General features: G+C 50.6%; 2 protein-coding genes across 2 annotated transcripts in view; both read left to right on the top strand.

The window, feature by feature from the left end:
• The window catches only part of LOC130598605 (phospholipase A2 inhibitor gamma subunit B-like), a 140,683-nt gene that overhangs the window by 15,043 nt on the left and 98,105 nt on the right, over positions 1 to 27,535 (top strand). The gene's annotated exons all lie outside the window — the stretch shown is intronic.
• On the top strand, positions 323 to 27,295 carry NOL6 (nucleolar protein 6). The gene is made up of 26 exons (XM_057408157.1): positions 323 to 367; positions 476 to 688; positions 1,605 to 1,721; positions 1,975 to 2,154; positions 2,737 to 2,905; positions 3,646 to 3,780; positions 3,922 to 4,085; positions 4,568 to 4,688; positions 5,012 to 5,070; positions 5,224 to 5,325; positions 5,841 to 5,956; positions 6,371 to 6,548; positions 6,947 to 7,069; positions 7,242 to 7,390; positions 8,127 to 8,202; positions 10,659 to 10,799; positions 11,095 to 11,212; positions 11,430 to 11,584; positions 11,807 to 11,970; positions 12,395 to 12,547; positions 13,722 to 13,819; positions 14,642 to 14,766; positions 14,927 to 15,016; positions 17,051 to 17,248; positions 25,639 to 25,740; positions 26,891 to 27,295. Exons 1-26 carry the CDS (start codon positions 362 to 364, stop codon positions 27,038 to 27,040), a joined length of 3,402 nt encoding a protein of 1,133 aa, XP_057264140.1. The 5' UTR covers positions 323 to 361; the 3' UTR covers positions 27,041 to 27,295.

Below are 27,535 nucleotides of genomic sequence, written 5' to 3'. Positions count from 1 at the left end.
GGGTTTCTGGGTCCCTTCAGCGGGGCGCGGAGGGCCTGGACCGGGCCTTAAACCCGGGCCTAAGCCCCAAGAAGGGGCCGCAGACGAGGCACAGAGAAGCCCTCCTCCCCACCGCCGTGAGGGGCGGGAGCGTCACTGCCGTCAAGCACTGCCAACTGCTGCAAAACACGGCTTCCAAGCACGACCTGCCGCAGAGAGAAAACACCCTCGCTCTCTTCTCCTCCTCAGGCGAGCTCTGCTCCGGCTCTGCCAATAGGAGCCCAGCGCTGGTGCAGCGCGGCCAATAGGGAGCGGCGCTCTGGGGGCGGGCAGGTTGCGAGGTGCCACATGCGGCGGTGTGGCCGGCGCGCGTGCGGCGGCCATGGCGGCGGTGAGGAGGCGGCGGCAGGGAGGGGGATGTTGGGGTCGGCGCCCCGAGGGCCCGTGATGCGGGACCGGGGCGCCGCGGGCCATCCGTGCTGTCTTCCCCTCGCAGGGCTCTCCGGAGGCGGCGGAGCAAGACCAGGGGCCCCCTCCACCTCCCGTCAGCAGCGGCGCGGCGAGGAAAGGGAAGAGGGCCGCTCCCTCTGAGGCCCTGCAGCCGGCGAAGCTGAGCCGCGCCGAGCTCTACAAGCCACCGACCAACGAGGAGCTGAACCGGCTGAAGGAGACCGAGGATCTGTTCCATTCCAGCCTGCTCCGCCTGCAGGTCAGCCCCAGGCTCCTCGCGGGCTAAGCTGGGGGAGCGGCGGGCTCCGAGCTCTCCAGGAACTGGTCTGTAGCAGGCCCCTGAGCCCTCCTGCCGTGTCAGTCCGGGCATAGGCTGCTCCTGTGCGGGAGCCCGGCACGGGGCAGGGACAGGAGGGGCAGGCTTCACAATGCACCCAGTATATTACTGGTATTTCCCATCGTAATTACTGTTACCGACCCGCTCCAGCCTCTGTGCCTTTTTTTACACCATTAAAATTGAACTCCTCCAGCACATGACTGCAGTATGGTTGGAGTGTGACCATTGCATTTCTCCCTGCAGTGATAGAACGGTGAGGAAGTAACATCACTGTCTGTGCCTGGCTGCTGTCTGACCAGCTTCTGGATGGGACAGGGGAATGTTTTTTATAGGCAGGCAGGCTGACTCTGTTAGGAGGAGGTCAGGCTGGGGGATAGATGGCTTCTGCTGGTTGTAACATTTGAGATATTTTTGAGGAGTGGCTTTGATTTCGTGGCTACCTGCTAGTGTTGGTGGTGGGATCTTTAGGGACTGGTTCATGGCATGAACCTGAATGGTTGCTCCTTGTAGCTGATAGTCTGCCATACAAAAGCCTTTCTGTGCTTATGTGAATTACACCAGTGATTTTTTTTTTTTTTTATGGATGGACCTCACGCAGGAGCCAGAGGGATGGAGCTGGTTGCCATTTAGCACTTCATAGGAGATGTGTTATCTTCCTGCCCATGGGCTGCTCGGACTCCCAGCTCCAGGCAGGGTTTGCAGAGGGGTGCATATGTGCTCCTCAGCTCATCTGCTGCCCTCTTTACCAGGCTTGCAGTTGATGCTGGGGGACAAGGTAAAGGGCAAAAGCAGTTCTAGTTTTGCAGCTTGCCTTTGGTGGTCCCCTTTCCTCCTACAGATTGAGGAGCTTCTGAAGGAGGTGACATTGAAGGAGACAAAGAAGAAGAAGATTGATGCCTTCCTACATGAAATTAACAGTCTGCTGAGTGCCATCCCAGAGACATCAGAAACTGAAGTATGTTTCAAAGGGATGAAGGAGGTGGCAAAACCTGTGTCTGGACCAGGCTCTGCTGTTGCTGTACAGGCAGAGGTCCTGATGAACAATCCCCCTTAGGAATTGAAAAATTGCGTTACCTTGGAAGAGAGAGGAGGACACTGTATTTAAGCTGTGGGTGCATACACCTGCAGCTATGTGGGGAGAGGGGTCCTGATCCCTGCACATCTTCTGTTGTTGCTTATAGTGTTTTGTGTGTCCTCTCTGTTCTCAGCTGACTGACCAGACGTGGCTCCCCAAAGATGTGAAGGTCCCATTCCTGCAGGTGCCATTCAATGTGAAAGGAAGGTTTGGCTTCATGCCTCCAACCGAACTGAAGGTGGTGGGCAGCTACCTGCTGGGCACCTGCATTAGACCGGAGATCAATGTGGACATGGCTGTGACCATGCCACGGGTGAGTCTGTCCATGTCTGCTGCGAAGTGGCCCTGTCCCCTCCTGTCCACCACCACCCTTGCCCTGTCCTCTGTACTCCTGAGTGGGGTTACAGCACCTGGATGTGCAGTGTGGTGACTCCTGCAAGGAGCTGGGGAGTGTGGTTTCACCACTTGCTTGCGGCTGCTTTGATTTTAGTTCCTCATGAGATCTTCCTTCTGTCTGGGCTCAACGTCTTCCACATTGGTAGGGTGATAGATGTGGTTTTGCTTTGGATCCCATTGCACTTCTACGCAGCTCCCAAGACTGTGTTACAGGGAGGGTGATGTTTGCAGGCTACTACTCTTCAAGAGCTCCCTCCCTTTCCTTTTATGGGGTTTGAGACAAAGTGACACCGTGTTTGGCTGCATGGCTTTACTCTGGCTCCTGTGATCCCAGAGCCCAGTTTGCTAGCAGCAAGGTAGTGCTCCTAATCGACTTGAAGCTCCTTGAGGCCATAGCCACATGCCTGTGGGACTAGGGAGGGTAGTGGGTAGTGGTGTCTCTTGAGCAGCTAGGCTCTGCAGCCAGTGAGGTGGGGTTGCCCTGTCCCTCTCTTCCCAGGAAATCTTTCAGGACAAAGACAACCTAAATCAGCGCTACCACCGGAAGAGAGCTCTGTACCTGGCCCACATTGCCCAGCACTTATCTAAGCAGCAGCTCTTTGGCAGTGTGAAGTTTGCGTACATGAACAGCAATCATCTCAAGCCCATCCTGCTCCTGAGGCCTCAAGGTAACACTTAAGCTGTGCTCTGGTGGGGACTGTGAGTGGGTACTGGTGTTAAGTGCAGGGGGTAGTGGTGGTCTTGTATCCCTTTTGGAGAGCAGTCAGTCTGGGGCTGTCAACACAATTAGTGATAAGTTTTGAAGTTCTGATGCTCCCGGTTGTCTCTTCCACACAGAGCCTAGCCCTCACGATCTCTTCCCCTTCCAATCCCCTTCTCCATCTTGGCTGAGCTATCCAGCCTTGGCCCTGCTGGCTGGTCCATGCTGTAGGTACTTCTGGGAGTAAAGGAGATCCTGCATAAAAATGTGTCTAGCACTGTCCTCCCTGCCTGCTCTCCCCACCCCTGCTCCCTGCTATCCTCTTGCTTTTTCCAGGCAGCTGTGTGCAGTCTGGCTGTTCTCTGAGATGACATGGGATGCATGGGCTTCTGGGTGCTGCTTGTTTTTGCAGACCCCAGGTGGTAGTGGGGTCAGGCAGTGATGTGGCAAGGCCACGGCAGGCAGGAGCGTACTGGAGTATCAGACTGGACAGTGGGGATGAAGATGGGACTTGTACATGAGCAGTGTGACTGCAGGGTTGCTGTTGTCTCTGTGATATGGTCACTCTGCTCTGCAGTGATTTCCACTGCTGCTGAACTTCCCTGGGAAAGAGCTTTTTCCTTTCACCAAAGTGGGGATGCTCCCTGTTTTCTCAAGTTAGTCTCTGGCATCTCTTCCTCATGCACATCTACCCTGCGGTGGTTACAGGCAAGGATGAGAAGATGGTCACCGTCCGACTCCATGCGTGTCCTGCCCCAGGTCTCTTCAAGCCGAGCCGCTTCTATCCTAGCAAGAACAATATCCGGACAGCCTGGTTTGTGGAGCAGAGCACCCCCAAAGAAGGTAGGGCCTGGTGCTGGGGGAGCATGAACCTGCTCTGTTCAGCCAGAGACTGCACCCAGTGCCCAGAGGTGGGTTTGCCGCAGACATTTTCTGTGAACAGGAGGTTTGTAGTTGCAGCCAGTGTGTTGTCTCCTCACACAGGAGCCACCGAGCCCCCGACCCCACACTACAACAATTCGATCCTCTGCGACACAATGCTGCTCTCCCACCTGCAGTTCTTGTCCAGTGCAGCCACTGACTTCCCAGGCATGAAGGATGGCGTGGCCCTTCTCAAAGTTTGGCTTAACCAGCGGCAGCTCAGCAAGGTGTGTCCTGTGCCAGGGGAGAGGGCAGGCTCTGCTCTCTTGGCCAGCCTGCCTTTGGCTTACTCTTCTTTCCTAGGCGTAGAAAGGTGGTGCTTTGGGTGGTGGAGTGGGCTTGTGACTTGATTTCAGCTGTGTTAGGTTTTAAAGAGCTCCATCATACTCTATGGATTGTACTGTGTCTGTGTGTGCTGGACAGTCATGCATCTTTACTGTCCCTGGAATGATGTAGTGGGTTTTTGGGTACTTTCTGGTTTTATTCATTCCACTTTCAGAAGAATTTTGAGGTGTTGCCTTCCTGCAAGGGGGTCCACATCTCTGCTTATTGTGCAGGGTTTTGCCTCCTCCATGTCTTCCTTATGGGCTTGGGGCTTGGGGTCTGCCCTGCTGGTGATGATGGAGGCTAGAAGCAGTCAGGTTGGGTGGGCTCTGGTGCTCATGGTGCCTTGTGGAGCTCTTGTTGACTCAGCTCTCTGTTTTGACAGGGCTTGGGGTGCTTCAGTGGCTTTTTGGTCTCCATGCTGGTTGCCTATCTGCTGATGAAGCGTAAGATTGTCAAGATGATGAGTGGGTACCAGGTGTTGAGGAGCACCCTGCAGTTCCTGGGTGAGTTTCCAGGGCCCTCTGGGCAGGGAAAGGCTGATGTCAGCAGATTCTCTGCTTAAAGCCTAAGCACAGTGGGGGAAGGTGAAATTGTGGCTTTTCTCTCTCTGATGATGAGACCCTGTGGGTGGGATGGATAGGAAAGGGTGAGGCAGCAGAACAGGGCTGGATGGAGCAGCTTGCAGCCGAGTGGGTGGATCCCATCACAGAGTGGAGGCCAGCATTGCACTGTAGCACTGTTAATGTTGTGAGGTATTGGCACATAGCTCTACCAGTAGGACAAATACAGATGGTGGTGTAACTTGTCCCTTCCTGTCTACCTACAGCCACCACTGACCTGACCGTGACAGGGATCAGCCTAGTAAAGGATGTGGATCCCTCACTGGTAAGCAACTGACCAGAGAGGGTCTCCTGTCTGTGTCTGGCTGTCCTGCCAGCACTGGTTGGGCAGGGTCGTGCCTGTTAAGGGTGTCAGTGGCAACGAGGTGGTGGTGTCTGTGCTGCACCATGGCACTAAGTACCTTGTTTGCTCTTACAGCCTGTCCTGGATGACTTCCAGCAGGCGTTTGAAGTGGTCTTTGTGGATCCCTCTGGGCTGGTGAACCTCTGCGCTGATATGACCGCCAGCAAATATCACCAGGTACTGAGCAGGTTGTGAAAGCATCCCGAAATGCTGTTTTAGGAGTGATCTGAGGCAGGCAGAGGGTGGTTAGGTGTCTTGGAGGAGAGCACTGGACATGGGGAGTGTTCAGTGTTGCTTTTTAAGCTTTTAACATCCATACAGCTCTGAAACTTAGAAGTGAATTATTTTAAGACTTGGATGTACTGCTGCTTTACCTGTCATGCTTGAATGATGGGGGAAGGTTGTCTCCCTTCACCTTTGGGTGAGGCCAAACAGCTGTTTAGCAGAACTAATTGTTCAAGACCAGAAAAAAATCCAACTTGATGGGAGTGATATCAAGGGTATCAGTGGATGGTAGCAGCAGCTATTGATGACTTGGTTTCATGCTGAGGAAAGAGGCTCTCTGGGTTCAGGTTCTTCTGATGACCATGGTGGCCGTGGTTGATGGGGCAGCATGGTGACCACTGCTGGAGGGGTTTCTTTCCTTCTCCCCTCCCATTCATGCTCTTGCTCTGTCTTGTGTTCTTGCTCAGGTCCAGTTTGAAGCCAGGTACTCCATGGAAATTTTGGATGATCGGATGGTGGATGGCTTTCAGGCGCTGCTCATGACTGCAAAGCCCATGCTCAGAGCATTTGACCACGTCTTCCAGTGAGTCTTGGTCGTGCTGTGCTGAGGAATAATTGGGGTAATGCTGAGGAGCTTGGTTGTAGAGGGTTGGGCTCTTTCTGGCTTTGGATTGGCATGGATTTGGACCTGCCTCCTGGGGATGGCCCTGCTAGCTCTGAGATAGCTGGTGCTTCTTGCGTTTGGCCATTTCACTTTTAGCGTCTAGGTAGCCTTCCATGAGCAGGAGGGCAATGCTTTGGCCTTTGGGAATGATGACTGTCCCAAGGATCAGCCTTTCCTGTGGTGAGATGCCAAAAATGCAGTGTTTCTTTTTTTTAGCCACCATCCTGGGTCAGGATCCTCAGTTCCCCACTTTGTCCATCCTCTAGCATATCCCTCTTTGAGAAAGGATTTGGTGGTAGAGGTGGATGACTAACTTCTCTACTTCTCCTGTAGCCTGAAACATGTCTCCAAGCTGCAGGGTGCCTGCAAGAAGATGAAGCTGCTGAATGAGCTGATGGATCATGGTGGGAACTATGTGGCTGCAGCCCTTCCCTTCATTGTCTCACTGTTGGTCCGTGGGCTATCCGGGAGAGCACTGCTTGTGGTTCACTCCTTGCCACAGATCCCTGAGGTAGTTCAGATTGGCAATGATACTGCATCCTTTGCAGAATATGGGATGTGTGTCCCTTGTGGCACTGCTGGGCATGGGAAGGGGATCTTTTCTCACTGTGGGAGGAGACAAGCCTATTCTCTTTCTGGGGAATAGGGGATCTGAAGCTCTACACTGGGGTGTGGGGTCCCACTGGGAGGCTTGTTCTGAGTAGAAGTCCTGGCCTCTTAATGGGGCAGGGTGAAGACAGCTGTGCTTTTCACCAGGTAGACCTATTACATTGGGCTTTCTCCACATGTGCTCATCCAGGCACCTGATAGCGTGTAGCAGGAGGTTCATCTAGCAGCCCAATATCCAAGCAGCTGCTGCTCCTGCAACCTTCTCTCTTTTTGTGCTCTATGTTCCTTATTTTCTTGCAGTGGCCAATTGATGCTGAGCCCCCAAAACACAAGGATGTTGGGCCCCTGACATTTGGCCTCCTGTTTTATCCTGACTTTGCTGCCAGCGTGCTGGAGAAGGGACCGCAGGCTGATCACCCTGAGGTGAGGGGAGCCCTGGTTGGACCCTGTTTTGTGCCAGGCCTAGTGAAGCAGAGCAGGTTCCACGCTATGGTTGCAGATGGCTGTGGGGCTAGCTGATGGTCATGGGAGTGATTCAGCCAGCCCCACTGCTGACCTGTGTCCCTGGCCTGGCTTGGCCAATGTCCCCCCACAGGCCCTGGACTTTCGGACCTTCTGGGGGGAGAAATCAGAGCTGCGGCGGTTCCAGGATGGCAGCATCTGTGAGGCAGTGGTGTGGGAGGCCAGCACTGCCTACCAGAAACGCCTCATTCCTGAGCAGATTGTCAGGCACCTGCTGAAGCTGTAAGTTGCACTGACCTTGCAGCTGTGGGGGAGTCAGTGCTGCTCTCCTTGCTTGTGCCATGTCCCTGGTAACCCCATTGCCAAATTCATACTTTGGGGGATGCTGTGGGTTGTTTTTGCTTTGTGAAATTTGGAAGTCATTTCAGTTGTGATCCTGATGCTGTGAGCTGTTTCCCAAGAGAAGGTAGGGAGGGCAGGTGCTGTAGCTTCTGCTGATGGTAATGCTGAGGGCAAGGAGGCAGTGTCCTGCACTGGATGTTGGAACACTCCTTGGCAGAGTAGGCAGAGAAACTGTTTGGAGCTTGCAGGATATTTAATGAAATCCTCTGAGACCCTGTAGTGATTCACAGGTTGGGTCTCCCTATAACGCTGGAAAGTCTCTGTGTAGAAGTATATACCTTCTGCCAAAATGAGATCTTTTTGCACAATACAGAGAAGTTACCTGGGTCTCTTTGTCCTGAATTGAGGAGGGGTTTTGTAAGGAAACGCTTGCACCTTGGCAGCTATGGCTTTGAATCCTTTGGAGCTGCATGAGTTGTCTGGCTCCTTTGTGTGGGTAACTTGGGCATGGGAGGAATGAATAAACAGAGGTTGGTCTCCTCACCATGACCTTTCTGTATGGGGGGATTCCTCATCTTTGGACAGACCCTTGCCTGTGGGCACAGCATAGTGTTGGGATGGATGGGTTGGTGGATTGGTGTGTTGTAGTTCTAATGCGCTGTTGTCTTCCCCGTAGCCATGCAGACATTCCCGAATCCTCCATCTGCTACATGGGAGCCCTGGTGGAGTCTGTGATTAGGACTGGGAAAGAGGTATGGCTCTTCTCTCTCTACAGTGGGGCTGTAAGTTTCTTGATGAAGGATGATATGGGGAGGACTATAGGGAGGTCACTTTAGCTTGTGGTCCTGAGGCAGCTGGGTAGTTCCCAAGAGGAAAGTTCCTGCCTGTGCATACTTTGATGGGCAGCGTGGTGCTTTCCTTGGATCTTCCAATTCTTTTATCCAAACAAGGCCACTGCTGAAGTCATCTTGCTGTGGCAGTCCCTGCACCCCATTTCTCCTGCAAGAATCCCACTGGCCTCCTCTTTCTGCTTGTGTCCATGTCCTGGGTTTGACTGTAACAGTTTTATCTCCTCCTTAGTAGTTGGTGCAATGCTGTTTTTTTGACTTTAGTCTGAGAACAATGCTGATAACACACCGATGTTCTTAGTTGTTGCTAAGTAACGCTTACCCAGATCAAGGATTTCCCAGTCTCATGCTCTGCCAGTGAGAAGGGGCACAAGAAGCTGAGAGGAAGCAGAGAGACAGGACACTTGACCCAAACGGGCCAAAGGGGTGTTGGGTACCACAGCACTTCATGCCCAGTATGGAAACTGGGGGAGTCACCTGGAAGGCCCAGCTTGCTGCTGGGGTTGGGCTGGGTATCGGTCTGGGTATCAGTCAGTGGACGGTGAGCAATTGTATTGTGCATCACTTGTGTTTGTTGTTTGCTTTTCCTTTTCCGCTTTTAGTTTTATATTCTTTCCCCTTGTTATTTCCCTTATCATTATTATTATTGGTATTATAGTTGTTGGATGGAGGGAGAAGTTGTTCCCTTTCCCATTTTTAAGAGCAAAGGAGAGCAAATCCTGGGCTCCATCAAAAGGAGCATGGCCAGCAGGTCAAAGGAGGTGATTCTCCCCCTCTGCCCCACTCTCATGAGACCCCACCTGTCCATCTGTGGGGACACCAGCATAAGAAGGATGTGGACCTGTTGGAGTGAGTCCAGAAGAGGCCATGAAGATGCTGCGAGGGCTGGAGCAGCTCTGCTCTGGAGACAGGCTGAGAGAGCTGGGCTGGTTCAGCCTGGAGGAGATTCCAGGGAGACCTTAGAGCAGCTTCTACTGCCTAAAGGAGGCTACAAGAAATCTGGAGAGGGACTTTTTACAGGCCATGTAGAGACAGGACAAGGGAGAATGACTTTAAACTGGAAGAGGGGAGAATTAGATATTAGAAGAAGTTCTTTCCTGTGAGGGTGCTGAGGCGCTGGCACTGGGTGCCCAGAGAAGCTGTGGCTGCTTCATCGCTGGCAGTGTTCAAGGCCAGGCTGGATGGGGCTTGGAGAAATCTGCTCTAGTGAAAGGTGTCCCTGCCCGTGGCAGGGGTTGGAACTGGATGAGCTTTTAAGGTCCTTTCCAACCCAAACCATTCTGTGATTCTGTGAAATCTGATCCAAAGAGTCATCTGTGCCAGGATCAGTTGCTGTCTGGGCAGAGTAACATGTCAGATATGATAGTTTGTATGGCCTGTTGAGTGCTGAGGCAGCAAAATCTGTGTGTGCCATGTCCCTGCAAGCCAGCCTGGGGTGAGCAGGGCTGATAAACCCCATGCTGAGAGGGGGTGCACTTTACTGGAGCCCGAGAGGCACTTGGGAGTACAAAGGAGAAACTCTGGAGGAGTTCACTGTTGTTTGTGGGTCCCTGGGTAGTCTGCAGTGGTCAAGGGATATGAGGGACGAGGGGAATAGGCAGTGCAGCCAGATCCAGAGGCGGGCAGGACAGGGTTTGTCGTTCGTGGTGCACCCAACAGAGGGTGCTGCTGCTTTGCTGGAAAGCCCAGGCTGGCTGGCTGGATGTGCGCAACTCAATTTGAATGCCTCTGAGCTGTGTGGTTTGGTGTCAGTGATGTCTCCTTCTCCTCATTCGGGCTCCTCTGCTGTGCCCTGGGGAGATGGAAGCAGCAAGAGCAACAGCAATTCTCTTTTTGGTGCTTCTCGTCTGCCCTCCCCAGGGCTTCTGCAAAGTTCTAGCTGTTTTCTGTCTTGCTTTTGCCATACTTCACAGCTCTGCCTTGGCTAAGGATGTAGTCAGAGCAGTTTTCTGTTAACTGCTGCATCTGTTGGCACCATGGTAACTGGCAGGGAGGCAGTAGCAGAGCTCTCACCTTGCCAGTACATGATCTCTTTATTCCCAGAACATTCTTAGCTTTTCGCTTCCTAGCTAGCTTGCTGCCAGTACAGCGCTTGGTGCTGCCTTAGTGTCTTGCACAGGAAATAATTTGATTTGCTGCTTGAAATGCAGCCTTTGGGATGCCTGTTGCTGCTGGGGAGTCACAGACAGTCTTGCCTTTGTCCTCCCTTTTTCTCCTACCTCCCGGTTTTGCCTAGTGCTCCTGCCAGAAGCTGTTTGCTCCTTGGAGCTTGGCTGTGATGCCAGCCCCAGAGGGAGACAAGGTGGGCACTTGTGCAGGAGCTGAAGAGGTGAACAGAGAGGCTTCTTGTGTATCTGCAGGCATCAGGGACGGGTGAGGAAGCCATGGTCAGTGTTGTCCGCTCCTATGACGACCTGAGCCGCAAGCTTTGGCACCTGAAGGAGCTGCCGCTGATGGTGACGTCTGTGCAGGGTGTCCATCCAGCCCTCCGATACACGGATGTGAGTGTCCCTGGGCACAGCTCATGCACTGGGGTCTGCTAGGAGCTGGGGAATGCCCAGCGGTGAAGGGGGGCAGAGAGAATCGGTCACTCTGCTTTTGTGGCTCCTGAGAGCCCTCAGGGTGATATGGTGCCTCTTCTTTGCTGTCCTGCTCCTCAGGCTGGCTGTGCACAAGTTGTCTAAGCCCTCTGTGCTGGAGGGGTTTGCTGGGGTGGGAGGTTTGGGATGAGGGGGTCATGGTGCCCTGGGTTTTCTGCTGTGTGTTCTCAGTCCCTGGACATCTGTTCTCTCCCAGGTCTTTCCTCCGATTCCCATGAAGCCAATTTATTCCTTCCATACCCAAATCAAGACCAAACACCTGCTGCTTCCCTCAGAGGAGAAGCCCTGCCCGGCCTACATAACCCCTTTAAAGGGTAAGTTAGAGAGGTGTGAGCAGGAGATGATTTGGTGTGGGGAAGCAGAGGCAGGCAATGATGGTGGCTCCATAACTGCTGCATTGGTTGCTGCAGGTGGAAGCAGAGCCCTGGTTTCTCCTGCTCTGCTGCTGTAACCTCTAATCCCAGCAATCCCCACCCAACACCTCATTTCAGTCTGGGGCTCACTGGCCTCCTGCTGTCCGTTTGTCCCCAGTGATCTGCCACATGGAAGGCAGTGGCCAGTGGCCACAGGACAAGGATGCCATCAAGCGCATCAAGGCGGCTTTCCACCTGCAGCTGGCTGAGCTCCTCCAGCAGCAGCACCAGCTGATTTGCAGACCTGCAGTGACCCACACTGATGTGTACAAGGTAAAGGGGTGACCAAGATCTCCAGACCTGACTTTGTGACCTGGGAGGCAGGCAAGGGGCTGTGGCAGTGATCCCACTGGGAAAAAGCAGGATTTCGATGGTGGGCATGGGGAAGAGTGTGGCGAGACTCTGCTGATGCGGGGATGCTGCTGTTGCATCCACGAGGTGCAGCATAGCTTATGTTACTACCAAACCTGACTTCACTTTCTGCTCCCATCTCAGGATGGGTACATTTTCCGTCTCCAAGTAGCCTACCACCGGGAGCCCCTGATCCTGAAAGAAGTGCTCACCCCGGAAGGAATGCTGAAGTACCAGGACACAGAGGAATCTCAGCAGCTAGAGCTGGAAATACAGCATATGCCCTATGTAACCAGCTCCCTGCATGGGTAGGTGAGGTGGGGGATGCCTGGAGGGCCAGGACATGGTATGTGGCTGGAAGCCAGTGTGGAGGTGCCCTTGGGTGCTGGAGAGTGATGATGGGGAGAGGAGCTCACTGTGGGAAGTGGCCCTTGAGTTCACCTTGTGAGAGGTCCTGTGGGAGGATGGAAGGACGAATGTGGGTTGGGGTGGCACCTGTTGTCACATTTGAGGTCACTGTTATGGGGAGACAAGTACCAAAGAGCAACATGGTTAGAGAGTAGCATCTGGCAGCGTTTCTCTTTTGTGCCCCCAGAATCTCAGCACCTACAGAGATGCTGTGCTCGCGTTTCTGGCAGATTTTTGCTCTCTGTTCTCTCTTGCCGGTGCTAGAAGGCTGTTTTAGGTCCTGGGATGTGTGTGTTGAGCAGTGGCTTGTCTCCCTCCTTGCAGACTCCACCAGCAGCACCCTGTCTTCGGCAGCACTTGCCGACTGGCCAAGCGATGGGTCAGTGCCCAGCTCCTGAGTGACAACATCTCTGAGGAGTGTGTGGACCTCCTTGTGGCATTTCTCTTCCTCCACCCAGCCCCCTTCACACCACCCAGGTGAGGATGAGGATCCCAGGCTGCCTCAGGGGGATTTAGTGCTTTTTTCCCTTAGCTGGAATGAAGGAGGGATGGGATACTGCTAGGGCAGGAGTTGCTGGGAGGGTTTAGCAGGAAGCTGTGCTGCTAAAATGCTGTCCCAGGGCCTGTTGGGAATGGCTGGCCAAAAGGGATGGAGATGCTTGGGTATTGCAGGACTGTGGCTTCCCCTACCCTGTGTGCTGCAGAGAAAGACGGGGAAGTAGGTAAGGATGGGAGCAAGTGCTCTTGTGGTCTTTGGGTGCTGGTGAAACAAAAACAGGGTGTGTTGTCCTTTGTTAAGGACTGGAAGGCCCCTTGTCCTGGGGGTGGTGGCCAGGAGAAGCAGGGATGAGTGCTGCGTGGTGGCTGCCAGCAGACTGGGGCTCCTGCGTTCCCCAGGAGGGATGTTACCATGTTATATATGTACTTGCAGCCTCCCTTCTGGAGAGGATTCCCAAGGGAAGGGCTAGAGGTCAGCTGCTGAAAGCTGAGTGGAGTAGCATGTTAGTAAATAACCCCACTGAGCGAATTCCTTGCTGGGACCTGGCAAGTGAATGAGATGTGGCCCAGAGGGAGTGAAATGAAGTTAAAGGAAGTGATTTTGCTCCATGTAGAGCCAAAAGGTTGCTGTGCCCTGCTCTCGGGATCTGGTTTCCCTCTACCCTACAAAGCAGGAGTGACAGCCTTGATGCCTACAGTGTTTTCCTGTCTCCTAAAATACCCCACCAGGAGGAAGGGGTTCTTCCCAGTTCTTCCTAGCTGCCCGGCTTTGCAGCCATGTTGTATTGCAGGGGAAGAGCACAGTGGGTTGCCATTCAGATCTGTATCAGAGATGGAAATACCTCTCTTTCCACCTCCCCCTTGCTCCCACCCCAGGAGTCAGGGTTGGGAGAGCACCAGGAAATAGGGGACAGTGTTTCACTTTCTACAGGTTTCTTCTGCTTGGGGAGGGAGGAACAAGCAGGAAGGACTTTGCCTGGGGATTTGGAGAAGGGGAAGTGCCTCATACTTGTCCTGGACTTCTCTTTCTCACCACAGACGCCCCTTCCTTGGCTGTGTGTGTGCTGGGCATCACTAAGTCACCCCCAAGCGGACCCCCTCTGGTGGCCAGGGGAGCAAATGTCAGTGTTAAATTGTTTTGTCTTGCTTGCAGCTCTCCCCAGGTGGGGTTTCTGCGTTTCCTTGATTTGCTGGCAACCTTTGACTGGAAAAACAACCCCTTGATTGTCAACCTGAATGCTGGTCTGACAGGTGAGTAGGCAGTATACAAGAGAGCTGTGATATGAGGTTCTTGAGCTGTCCTTTGTCAGTGCCTGGCTTGTGGGGTCTTGGATATATGGAGGCATTACAGCTTCTGCAAGGGGCAAGGAGATTTTTCCTTTCCATTCTTCTTTTGTCATGCTTAACTTGGCTTCAGGGTGAGTTTTGTTGTGGCATGGCTTTTTTTTTCTCCCCCCTGCCTGCATTTGAAGAGGTAATGATGCTCTGCTGCTTCTGGTCTTGATGAAATCTATGATGAGTCTGGGTGATGCTGGATGTGGTGGTGTTTTTGAAGCCCTCTGCTCCTTCATAACTGGTGTTTTTGCTCGAGGCTTTGCCCTAGCTTTTTGGAGCCAGACCTTCAGTTGTGCTGGGATAGCAGCTGGGCTCTTGAAGCTTCAGTGTCTCCTGTGCTGTGTCTGCTTTGAGAGCTTCATTGAGCCACTCAGATTATGGAAATTATCTGCTAGTCTTCAATTTCACAACCTGCAAGGGAAAAGGGCTGCAGTGCTCTAGGTTTTGTTATATCCTGAGCCTTAAGAATTTCCTGGTAAAGGTCTCTAGTTTCCAAAGGAGTACTTTGGTGCACCCAAGCAGACTTGCAGTCCTGGCCTCTTCTTGTGTTTGGTCTGTTAATTGTCTTTTGGATACAAGGGAATGGAGCTCTGGTTGCATGTAGATGTGGGGTCAGAGGGTGGGAGAGGATAAAGCCTGTTGTACTGCCCTTGTCTGGGCTGCAGTACATGAGTGAGGAGCCTGGAGGACTGCTGAAGGATGGGCAGAGCACCTCGCCCACCTGCCTTCCCTCTCCAGATACTGATTGCACAGAGATCAAGAGCAAGTTTGCAGCTGCTCGCTCCCACCTCCCTGTCATGTTCATCGCCACCCCCAAAGACCGGTGGAGCTCCATGTGGACCCAAGAGCGGCCCTCTGCTCAGGTGAGCTGTGCCCTCTGTCCTTGTGCTGTGGGAGCTGCTGGCTTTGGGCTGTTTCCTGCTCCTAGTGCTGGAGCAAGCTCCAACAGCCCTCTGAGTGAGCGGGGTCCCTGCTGCATCTGGGATTGGCAGGTTTCACCCTCTGGCTTTTTTTCTTCCCCAGATCCTGCAGCGACTTACTGTGCTGGCCTCAGAGTCTCTCCGTGCCCTGGAGGAGCAGCTCATGGACCCACTCAAGACCCAGGATGTGAAGGTATTCCCCTGGGCTGCTAGCACAAGGGGTTTTGCTTTGGCAAAGTGTACTGATCTTTGGTGACAATCACTAGGATGTGTTTGTAGGATTCAGACTGTGCTCATACATGGTTGTCCTGGGATATGAAAAACAGCAAAGATGGGATGTGGAGGCTGCTACCCTGCTGCCCTACCCTGCTTTCTGGGGGACCCAGCTCTGCATAGCAAGTTGGGGTGAAATATCATTGACTAGCTCAGATTTATTTTGTATTCTCTGGTTTTCTTAGGACATGAACAAATGTGTAGTATTCCTGTACCAAATCAGTTGCATGTCCATGGCTGGAGTAAAAGGCTTCTCTGAGAGACTCAGTCTGAGTGTAGCTGTGCAAATCTAGACTGTGTGCTTGAGTCTAACCAGACCCAGGATGGTTTTGGCAGGATGCTGACAGAGACTTTAGGAAGATGTTACTGTGGTTTTAGTGGGGGAGCAAGGCCATATATGTCTTCATTTGATCAGTGATTTAAATTTTAAGTTAAAATATCCCTTGCTGAAATGGATCTGGGAGCTGTAGGCACATTTATTTGCCTGTTGAGGAGAGATGTGTGTTTTGGAGGGGAGATTGTATGTGTACCAAGTGGTCACCAAGGCAATTGAAGCTGAGAGGACTCAAAAAGCCAAACAGTGGTTAGATATGGCAGATTCACATCAGCAAAACAAAACAACCAACCTCATATAGTGGATTGTTTGTTCTGCCTAGGCAATATAATAAGGATTTACTGGCATTGCTTTCAGTTCTGGAAAGTATTACTGGGGTGAGGTCTACTTGAGGCAGTAACAGCCTGTGTTACAGGGCTGTGAAGGGGTGAAGTTTTGTAGTTACGAGAGATGGGCTTGGTGTGCCTCAGTGTTGGACCCAAGACTGAAATGCAAGAAGTGCACTGTGAGCTGGGGGTGGTTAGCTTCCAAAATGAGCTGTTGCCTGTCCATAGCATCCTCCCAACCCTTTGACTCAGTCTCCTTGGTCCTCCTTCCCTCTCCCCTCCACATGGCCATTGCAGAGTGATCCTTTCCCACCCCCAGGGTATCCCTCTGCTGTCACCTTCTGTCTGCTTGATGAAAGATGCTGCTGCTCTTGCGGCAGCTTCTTTTGGACAGATGGGACTGTCCTGTAATTGCACAGCTCCTTGTGTCCCCTGGGTGTCATTCAGCTCCTGTTACCTTCTTGACTCCCCTCTTCACTCTTGGGGCTCTGCCATATGTGGTTACAGTTACCTGTCTCTGCTCATTGTCTGTCCTTGTCTCTTTTGCCCACACGCTCCACAGTTATGCACTCATGTTGGCTTCCTGGGGTCTGTGGTCAGGTCTGGAGAGAACCTCCTTGGCCCTGTGGAAAGCTCTTTTCCAGGTACCATCTCTGAGTCCTGGGGACAGCAATTAGATTTTTCTGATCGCATGGGAAACCAATAAGATAGAGACCATATTCATTCTGACTAGACATCTGATGTGGGAAGGGAGCAGCTCCTTTCTCTTGAGCCTTGAGCTTATTAACAGTAGGGCTGTGGCAATCAAGTGTGTCCTTCCTGGTGTGCTTTGGTGGCCCAGAGAACATTTAGCCTATCCAGGCTGTATCAGGAGGTGGCCATAAGGGAGATGGGTATATCCTACATGAGGGAACTTGATGGTGGTTGGACTTGATGATCTTAAAAGTCTTTTCCAACCTAATTGATTCTATGATTCTGTGAACCATGTTGCTCTCAACAAAGTCCTTATTAAATCACTTGCAGAAGTGTAGAGTAGTGAAAACCGATGTGTCTCAGGCCAGAGGAAATGGGGTGGCCAGTATGGGCTGGAGTTCTCTGTGGCTCCACCACAGCCATGTTTTTCATGTGGATGTTTTGGCAAACTTACGATACTAATCTTACAAAAAATTTTTTGCTTTGGTTTGCTGCTGTCTAAGGAGGAGGTAATAAAATGCAAGTAAGGACTTGGGAAGCATCTCTCACTTCTGCTCACCTGTGTTCTATATAGAGTAACAGTGGTCTTTTCTCCCTGCAGATGGTCTTTCGCCCTCCTTTGGACTTCTATGATGTCCTAATCCACCTGAATACAAAACAGATTCCTCGGCATCTGGAGAGCGTGGACCAGCCTGTGAAGTCGTTTTCCCGGGGTGTGGTGAAGAACAGCACTTCTGAGAAGATCCTCTTTCCTGTGGTGGATTATGACCCTGTACAGTGCTACCTCCAGGAGCTGAGAGTAAGCACAGCCTGTTGGGGAAGCACAGGGGGCTACCTGCTTAAGGGAGAACTGCCTTTTGGCATTTGGGTTGCTTACAGCACCTAGTGGGTGACATCTTTATGTATTTTGCATGTGATGGCTACTCATTGTGTGCATCTGAAATCACTTCTTCAGCAGAAGACCTGGTGAATGCACCACCCATTCCATGGAAATGGGAGTGCTGCTGATGTGAGGGTAATCTTAGGTACAAAGCACCTGGAGCTTTTGCTGAAGGATGTTATATTTCAGTGCAAAAGCATCTTTATCTCATTTGTATCTAGTTATTTAATAGACTTTTCATGGCTGCTTGCACCAGCTGGGGTGCATGATGCACAGTAGGTACTCATATTTCCTAGGGAGTGTACAGGAGTCCAAGGTATGCTACCAGTAGGGCTCCTGCTGTTAGACCAATGGCTGTGTGGGCCATAGAAGCTGAATATTGATCATAGGGTGGTTACTCTGTGTCTGGTTACTTGCATGATGACAGATGAAGTTAGTAATGTGGGTATATAGAGAACATCAGTATCCAAAGTCATCACCCCCTTTATATTCGACTCTGTGGCCATGCCAAAGCCTTAGCAAGTTGGGCAGATACGCAAGATGCTAAGTGACAGCAGTGATCCACTCTGCATCTGGACAGCCAGTGCTTTGCAGGTATACAGCCTCTGCTTCTTTGGCCAGATTTTACCAAATTTACATGTGGTAGCTGAGGTAAATGTTAATGTGCAGAGAGGTGAGGCTGCCATGACCTTTTGTTAAAACCTGGCTTGACTTTCAAGTGCCATTATCCTTTACCCACAGAAAGTGCTGTAGGAATTGTAGGCTGGGTTTGGCAGGACGTGCTGCAGAGGTCTTTAGCCCATTCTCCTCTCAGGGCAGAGCCAGCTTTGACATTAGAGCAGGCTGCACAGAGCCCAGTTCTGTTGTTTGCTGAGTGTCTCCAGGGATGGGGATTTCCCACCTCTCTGTCCCAGTGGTTGGCCACTATTGCAAAAGAGGTGCGAGAACTGAAATTCAAGTTCAGTCTGGAAAATGGTGGGCCCTTTCAGTTTGAGGTCCTCTTTCACCTTAACCCAGGTGGGTTAGGAGGTGGGCAAAGAAAACGTGCAAGGGTTTCTTTGAAGGTTTCCTCACCCTGGGCACAGCCCTGTTGCCTCCCAAGCTGCCTGCCAGATGCTTCAGTAGAGTCGCCAGGTCTAGCAAGGTGCAGGCTCAGTCCTCCTGTCATCCACAGTAGGTTTGGACGGTCTTGAAGGGTGAGAAAATAGAAGACAAGGGTGCATGCAAGGCCTCTTTAAATCGAGGAAGAGCTCAAAATTGTCCCACAATTTCCCTGCAAGTAGCACTGCTGCTTTAGCTTCAAGGACATGGGGGAGAGGAGATGCCCAGGGCTCTCCTGCCTTTGAAAAGGAAGATGGTTGAGAAGCAGAAAGTCCTGCAGGAGCATTGTAGAGAGTACTGGGGAATTTCTTGGGGTCCAGGATGTGCAAGGACTGCAAGAAGCACCTTGCTTTTAAAAGTCTCAAAAGTGGTAACTCTTCTGTTTCACTCCTTCTTGGTATCTTGATCTGAGGAAGAATATCAGTACCAACCACTCTCATTTGTTCCCTAAATAATGAGGATTTGACCTGCTGCCATGAAACCTCAACCAGGAGGCATAGATGTGGTTAAGAAATGGAGTTTCTTAAGCTCAAAATCCTTCTCCACCCTATGCTGGAAGCAGGGGTTAGAGCTGAACAGAGCCTTTCAGCAGCTGCCAAGGTGCTGCAGGTGCCTGTATGCATGTGGCTGAAGTCTCCGCAGGGTTCAGGGCTAAGCAGCTCTCATGGATACCTGGCAGGAGGCTGACTTCTTGCTTGGAGAGGAACTGGAGACTGATGGATGAGGTGATCAGGAGAGCAGGCTCCTTCGGGAGGCTGTGAACTGCTTGCCACAAATCTGGCTGTGTATCGAGGCACCCGATTAGGAAACTCATTGGGGTGTGTTGTAGTTTATAGGACCTTTTTGTGCTTCTAGTCAACTCTGTCTAAGCAAGTAGAAGTAAAAAGTGCAGAAGAGACTTCCCTGGAAAGCAGCTTTCATTATCCTTTAAGCAATTATGACTTAATTGGTCCAGTCAATAGTGACATTTCAGGTCTCTTAATTTGTACTGCCTGTTTAATACAGGTAATAACAGACTTGGACTAGGGCTTAGTTGAGTTACAAATGACAGCTGGTTCTAAGTCCAATATGCTAACATCCCAATGAAGAAACATAGATATGAGCAAAGGTCACGTTGACTTATTAGAAGCAATGTTGTGTTCACTTGGTGTCATGTTCTTAGACCTGAGGGTGCTGAGGTGGGATCAGAACAGGAACTGGTCACAAGTTTCTCTGAGGTGTGAGCTATGGGGTAAAAAGCCTGAAATCTGCCTAAGCAACCCAGTCTGGGGGCTTTTCTTCCTCCTGAAGGCTCCGAGATATGTATGTCTGTGCTCCCTTGCAGCTGTTGTATTGAAGGTATCTTGCAGTACCAGTTCAGTCATTTCTCGTAGCTTCCAGGTCAGCAGCAGGCAGACCTGAAGGGGCTGATGAGTATCTCTGGGCCAGTGGGTGTTTCTGCTCCTGCAAAAATCAGAGAGGTGACGCTGGAACATGCTCTCAGATAACTCAGCCATGTCCACCTATGTTGGAAAGCTTCAAAAGCTGACTTTGCACTGCAGGTTCACCAACAAGCAGTTGCGCTGAGCTCTCTGTAGAAACTGCTCCATCAGAAATCATCTGGCTTCGTGTCTTGGTGTACTGGTGTGGTTGTTTAAAGGCAAGACCTTTGCATCAGCTTTGTACTTTGACCTGGCTTCGGTTGGTAGCCTGTCCAGCACCCTTGTATTTCTTTGCTGTAAGGGGGTTTCAGCTCCTCCTCATCCTGCAGGCTGGGAGGTCAGCCCAGCAAGAAGTTCCTGCCAGAAAGGAGTGTGGTGGCAGCTATGGATCCTTAAGAGAGATTTTGGATGAGAAGGCACTTGGATACAAAATTGGCTGGCTTTGACTCAGAGGAATTTGCTATCCCCTAATCGCACAAACCACAGCATTGAGCAACGGGGTTGTAGCCTTGACTGACAGTGCAGCTGTGGTGGGTTTATACAACAAAGGGAGACATCTGCCACACAGTGATGCTGTGGGATTTTGTTCTCTTCTGTGGGCAGAAAAGAAACCATCTGTGCTTTTCTGAGCTTCCGATGTGAAAAAGGGATTTAAATGCCTGGGCATATGGATTTAGTTGAGAGGGCAGTGAGTAGCATTTTCCTCAGTGTCCTTGGCCCAGTAACCAGGAGACCCACTTTTCTCCTGTCCAACCTGTTTGCTCCTGAGAGTGGTCCATGTTTTTCTCAAATCAAAGGGTTAGCAAGGCAGGAGTGCTCTGGAACCAAAGGGTTGTTGTGTGCCTTCCCCAGGGAGCTTAATCAGAAGAGAAAATGAAAGGAGGGGAAGTGTTGAGTCTTGACTGATGTAATTTTTCCTGCTCCAAAAAGATGTGCTGCAGGAACAGGTCTGATTGAGTTGCTCTGGTGCCTGGGAGCCTCTGGGTTAGAGATGAAAGGCTGGTTGTGGGATTCAGACAGCAAATTCTTCCATTCCAGGACAGATCTGCTAGAAAAGGCCTGTTCTGGGAGTCTGTCCAGATGAGAGAAGGCTTTGCAGATACGCTTTTGAAGGAAAGCAGGTGCCAGACATCCTGCAGAGAGGGCTTCCCTGGAGCTTCAGCCCATCACCAGCTTCCCAACCACTTATGGTCCTGAGTCCTTATGGTCCTTGAGCAAACCCTGTGTCTGGTCGTGGCGTGGGTTCTGCTGCAAGGCTAAATTAAGTTTAAATGTCTCAAATGATGCTCCAGTTGGATCTCCATCATGTCTGCTGGTCTGTGTTGTGGGGTGGTTTTCGAGCTGCAGAACCCCACCCACCGATCCAGGTCAGTGCTGCTTTTGCACCAGGGTGGCTTGGCTGTCCTCTGGATTTAAGAGGACACAGGACTTGTAGATATACTTGCTATGCCCTTCTGCATGCATTCAGGAGCTCAGAAAGCCCAAAGGCCCTGGTTACCTCCCTGAGGTCCAGAGCTCTTCTCTCATGATGGGGAAACTCTTAACGAAGCTGCCTCTGCGATGTCCGTCTTCATTTCTGTAATGGCTGTTAAAAGATCTAACAGTTCGTACTTGGTCTTTGGTCTCCTGGGTCACTGTGAGGTGCTTTCTTTCACTGAAATTTAGCTTTCTCTGGCTGCTTGTGCCTGTGGAAGAGCTCCTGGCAATGGAGCTGCCCATCTTGTACCTGGGGGACGTTTCCTGCTTTATTGTAAACATCCTTCCCTCTAAAACAATGTTTGCATTTCTTCTACCTTCAGACAAGACCTATCTGGAAGACTTGCAGGCCTTTTATTTCATCCTCCCACCATGTAGGAATGTGTATCTTGCTACTGCATGTTAGGCAGGAATTACCAATAATAAAAATTCTCAACCTCTTACAATATATAAACTATGGTTATGGGATGTACCTGGAAGTGGTGAAATCCTTTCAGGTCAGGCTGTTCCCTTCTTATTTTGACTGACTGTCTGACTCCTATGGTGGCTCCAGACATGCAGAGATGACCTAAAAGTCTCTGTGGACTCTAGGTAGCATGGAGGAGACCTTCCTATCTGGATCTGCTTCCTTGGAGGAGCAGAGGTGACAGGAAATCGCCTGCCCTTACAGCCCTTAGCATAGTGCCCAGGGATGAAAGTGGATGTTTGTGTGTGGCACATATATGGGCACACACCGGCTTAGCTCCTTGTTGAGCTCTGAGGGTACCTGTGGTTGCATTTCTTCTGTGTTGGTAATGCCTTCCCAGAGGTCCTGTAGGATTTGTCCTGTAGGAAGTGACTGAAGACATTAGTCTCAGATGACTTTTGGATTAGTGGACAAGGCATGTTTGCTAATACAACCAGGAGAACATGGGTGGCTTTTTTCCATGCCATACTTCTTTGCTGCTGGCCCAAACTCCTGGGTCAAGGATGCTTACGTGGCTATGACGGGGCACTTGAGATGAAAAAGCTTGAGTAGTTTGAAATGTCTTTTACTAGCTGAATCCCAAACCAAACACCCAGATTTCTTTTCTCATTTAAGACCCATTTGATGCAGAGGTAACCCTAGCCTGGTTCTCTTGACAGTGCTCCTTGCTCTCTTTGGGTGTGGGAGAAGGCTCTGTCTGTGTCACATCGCCTGTGAGCATCAGGGCAGGTTGCAGTGGGATGACAAGGACCTCAAAGTGTTAACCACAAATATAGTTTCTTTGAATTAAGTAGCTTTAATAGCATTTTATACTTGTAGCTCCCTTGCTGAGAGCACTTAAAATGCTCTAAGCACTGAGCAGATATTGATTGATGTGTTTGACACCTGAGCATTTTGGGTGAGGAGACCTCTCTGAAAATACATTTTTTTTCAGCAGCTGTTGTGCAATGAGCCTGATCTCTGGGTAAGAACAGTGAAAAAATGAGTGGGAAAATGGTTAGGGGTGGGTTTTTTTTTAACCTAAACAACAACAATGGAGTTGCTTAACTAGCAGTGTGTGCTTACCTCATTACAAAATCCACGCTTCAGCTGGAGCTGCTTAATCCAGTAATCCCATTTTAGATCAGGGTATTGTTTTACTCACCGCCTTTCTCCATCCTTTCATTCCTACAGCACAGATGGCTCCTTACAGACCTTGAGCTAATCTTCTTCCAAGCAGCATGTACCCCTTCCCCAGACAATGAGGCTCTTCTGAAACACAGCACTGAGTATGCAGGTCCCCCATGTCTCTGCAAGGTGGGGACCTGTTGTAGGTTTTACTGATGGCAGGGATCCTCCTGAGCAGGGAGAGCTAAGCCTAAACTTTTAAAGCTGGAGTATAACCAAAGAATACAGCAGCTTGAGAAGGGAATAGGGGTTAAATGCACTCCATGCCTTTTCTCCCTCTTCTCTTAAACTTTCCCTTAAGGAAGGTGTTAGCAGGCTCAGGCAAGCCCAGTGGCACTGGGCAGGGAGCATGGGATGTGGAAAGGGAGGTGAACTGTTTGTTTTTACTCCCCAAGCCTCTGTACAAACTGAAGCACAGTGACTAATACACCAGACCCTTTTAATACTGCAGTTTCCCAAGAGTTGCATCTGCATCTCCACAGCTCAGTGCAGCCAGCCCAAAGCACTGCCAGGGGGATGATGCTGGGAGCAGCGTGACTGCAAAGCTATCCTTTCAACATCTGCCCTCTGCTCTCTGCTGTCTAGATAAAAGGTGCTTGGGTATCAGGCTGCACAGTGGTTTTGTTGGGAAATGAACTGGGAGTGCTCCTTTCCTGGCATTCTGGCTCCTGCCCAGCAAGGCATGCCTATAAAGAGCCACCGTTCTCATAGGGAGCATTGCACGGCACTCAAGACCTTACCCCATAGAGGGGCTTTCTGAGATTCTCACATGCTCTGCTCCCATGTTTCAGAAAGCAGCATGTTGGCGGTCAGTGTGCCCTGAGCTTTCTTGCTCTTCTTTGAGCTTTCCCTAGCAGTAACTGCCTTTCGATAAAAGGAGGAGTCTTCCCCTGTTGCCTGGCTTCTGAGCATAAACCATTGCTCTCAGCAGAGAAATGCCAGGGCCGATTGCCTCTTTCTCAATTTATTTTTAGACAGTGGTTTTCCTAGCCAGTTTGGCAAGATAATGCCTTGACCAGCCTTGCCCCCGTGAAGATCCCATGAAGTTGGGTAAGCTGGCAGGTCTCAGGATCTTCCCAGTTTGATGGCCTAATCTCTTTGCCCTCTGTTTGTGATGCTTCAAGTCCAGACTCATAAATCTGGCTCTGAAGGTTGCAGACAACACCACTCCTCCCTGCTTATCAGGTCTTTACTCTTAAAATACTACCCCACCCTTTGGGATCAGTGGTAATACCAGCCAAATCCACTTTTTTCTCCTCCTACTGCAATCCTGGTATGCCCATACAAGACCCTTCCAAGCTTGCCTTTGTGGTTGATGGTTTTTTCATGCTTATCCTTACACTACAGTGATGCCAGCAGAGACCTCTCTTTGTAAGAGCATGTCAGAGTTGCAGCTGAGGAAACTTAAGGGGATGGGGAAGAAGGCTGAAGAGGGAGCACAGGGTCTGTCTTCCCTTAGGTTGCTGCAGAAGTGGTGAGGCCATGTGGAGAAACTTGTACTGATACTGCGCATTGGTTAACCCTTTGCATCACTGGGGGCTGTTTGTTTGAGCCAGTAAGCATGTACCATTGCCTGATGTTAACCTCCAGGATGAATAAATGTCAGAAAGCAGCTTCTTGGCTGTCTTGGTCAGCTGCGCTCAGGGTGTGATCTCTCCAGGTGCCAGGTGCTGAGCTGTATGGCCAGACATTAAGGTTAGGAAAGTTGCTTGCACACAGCATTGCTCCTGCTGCAGTTCTCATCCCTGCCTGCTTGCAGCACTGTAATCCAGCTTGCATCAGCCTGGGGAAAACCAGACTGTGGACTTCAGTTATCTCCCTCTGCAGGGTCTCTTTCTGGCCTCTGCTGCCCAGCACCACCAAAGGAGCTACTCACTGACACGGCTGCTGAAACATAGGCAAGGAGGGCAGATTCCTGCAGTGCCTTCATTGAGCATTCCATCTCTTTGCACCTCACAAGACTGTGTTACGTAACATTTCTGCTGATGTTTCATTTTGGGATGTTGTGTGCTGACAGCACCCCCTGATGTGGGATTTATCTTGTGGGAAGAAGTAGCTTTGATACCTTGGTTGTGCATACTGCAGACCTTGAGATGCAGGTCTCCAGTGAAGGTCCTTTACTGAGGTTTGTTTTTGCTGCCAGGTAGTTGAACATGTTGTAGCAGGATTGCAGGCTGGGCAGGAGCCCACCTCTTGCCATCTCATGCATTGTGAAGTGTTGGACGTGGCTGTTGGGACACTGGGATAAGACAGGAAGTGCCAGATCCATCTGATGGGGGACCATGGACTGATGAACACTCAGTGGCTTGTCACCTAGTGGATTCAGTGTCCTAAAGCTAGATGCTGATTTCTGGGTATTCTTGCAAGACCGTGGAAGGTGGTGGATCATGTTTGTGCTCTCTAGGACAGCAAGAGATAGCTAGTGATGAAGTCTGCATGCAAAACTTGGAGGCAGTGCACTGTATCTGTCAAGTCTGGGGAAAAAGAGGCAGTAAGAGGCACCTAAGTCTTGTCTGTGGACTGCTTGTTGCTTTCCTTGTTGGGAAGTCACTGGAAGAGTTGCAGCTTTGGTCCTGGCTGCTGTGGAGCTCCAGTGTGTCCCTGTGTAAGGAGACTGAATCAGGGATGGGCTTTGGCTATGGGATGTCTGGCACAACCTCTATTTGTTTTCTATCCAGGATGCCTTCAGTGATCTTGCCTTGTTCTTCTACGACAAGCATGGTGGGGAAGTGATTGCAGTTTTGTGGAAACCTTTGAGCTTTCAGCCTCAGCCTTTTAAGGTAAGTTTTTGACTGCTTTAAGCTTTGTGTTACTTTATACCCTGAAAGCTTTTCTTTTTCTGCATTGTAATTGCTTTGTCTAACTGCTGTCAACCCAAAGGCTGTTTGAGAAATGGAGCTCATACTTCTGTCCCTTCTTAGAAAGGGTGAAACCAAGACAGGGCTCACCAGCAGAGCTGAGAAGGGAATGTGTGTCCCTGGACAAGCCCCAACACCATAATCATGGGTCAGAACAGAGATCTCTGTCCCAGATACTCTTCTTTGGTCCCCTCCTAGGAGGTGGGTGATGCCTTGTTTGCCAGAGACATTTCTTGTGTACAGCAGGCTGTCCCATCCAAGTGGCTTTGGGCGTCTTACCCAGAAATACCTGACCCACAAGAAGTTAGGGTGTCAAGCCCGAGCCTTACCGATGGATGGAAATATTTTCCAGCTACATTGTGTGGGCTGGCAAACTAGAGGGTGGCTAGGTGTGAGGCATGCTGTAGTGATTCATGCTGCTTTCTATGAAGGAAAGACGCAAAGAAACCAGTGACTCATGGCTCAGAGTTGGCATCCCAGGCTCTTTTGCTGTCAGTCTCTGGGTGATTTACCTCCCCTATCTTCATGGCCAGAGGGCATTGGCCATTCAGCCTAGCTGCAGTTGTGAAACTTAGTTATTCATAGGAGTGAAATGAGAGGAGATGCTTGTGTCTGAGCTGAGGGTGGCTTGATTAAACATGGAGAGTTTGTACTGTCTCTTCCTACTCAAGGTCTTTGCACCCATCAAAGAGCAGAGCCACAGCAGCTCTTAGCATTACAGTGTGATCCCTTTTGCATAGCCCATCTGCTCTGCTTAGAGAGGCTCTGCCATGCATCTGCACACTATTCTCATCTCCACCATGCTTCTGGCCATTAGTTCTCTCCCTCATGATCTTTAGACTGTGGCTCCAGAAGTAAACCCTAAAAGGGGCTAGAAGGGCCACTCTTGAACTTTGTTAGCTCTAGTAGTGAGCTCTGATGGTGTTGAGAAGTGAGAATAGGGTGTAGTGGTGTGGCAGGGGTTGGATATGATGAGGCAGGAGAGCAGTTCTCTTATTAAGGGCTTGCAGAGTTTGCAAAGCAATTCTGAGCTGGTCCTCCCATTTGTGCAATATTTGTATGTGTGCTGCAGGTGTCCAACATGAAAGGAAGGATGGTGACAACTCTGAATGACAAGCTCGTCTGTGTTCCCAACGTGGAGGCAATTCTGGAGGACTTTGAGGTTCTGGGAGAAGGCCTGGTGAAAAGTGTGGAGGCTCGTACAGAGAAATGGACTGTCTGAGGCCACTGCTCACACACTGTTGTGTGAGCCACACTGTCTGAGGTGTCAGAGGGACCCATCCTGAAGCAGTTTGTTCACTCTGGGACTGTTCCTTTTTATAAATCAATCCTAGGGAAGGCTTTTGGCTTTTTAAATCTCAGAACTGTGTGTTTTATTCTATTTATCTTTATATGCCTTGTTCAGAAAATTGACAAGACCTGCTCCTATTTTCAATAATACAAATGCCTTTTTATTTTGAAGAAAATATAAAAAGAGCTTTTGAAGGTGTTCTTGTTCGTTGTAGGAAACAAAGCTGTGTTCACATGAGAATGTCAAGGCCTGCAAATTGCGTCTAAAGTGTGCATTAGGGAGGCAGTTTCCTAGTTCAGTAGAGAGTTTATATCAGCTGCTTGTTCTAGTATTTAACAAAACCAAAGAAACAGCCATTCAAAAATGATCAGGTTATTCCCCTCTGCTCAGTCTTGGTGAGACACCTTTGGTATGCAAACCTCTGTC

The sequence above is a fragment of the Pezoporus wallicus genome, unplaced genomic scaffold (genome assembly GCF_028554395.1).
Source record: "Pezoporus wallicus isolate ANWC-B61680 ecotype Strahan unplaced genomic scaffold, APGP_CSIRO_Pwel_v1 contig_6996, whole genome shotgun sequence".
NCBI lineage: Eukaryota > Metazoa > Chordata > Aves > Psittaciformes > Psittacidae > Pezoporus > Pezoporus wallicus.
The sequence above is the reverse complement of the archived record's forward strand: the minus strand, read 5'-3'. Positions and strand labels throughout refer to the sequence as shown.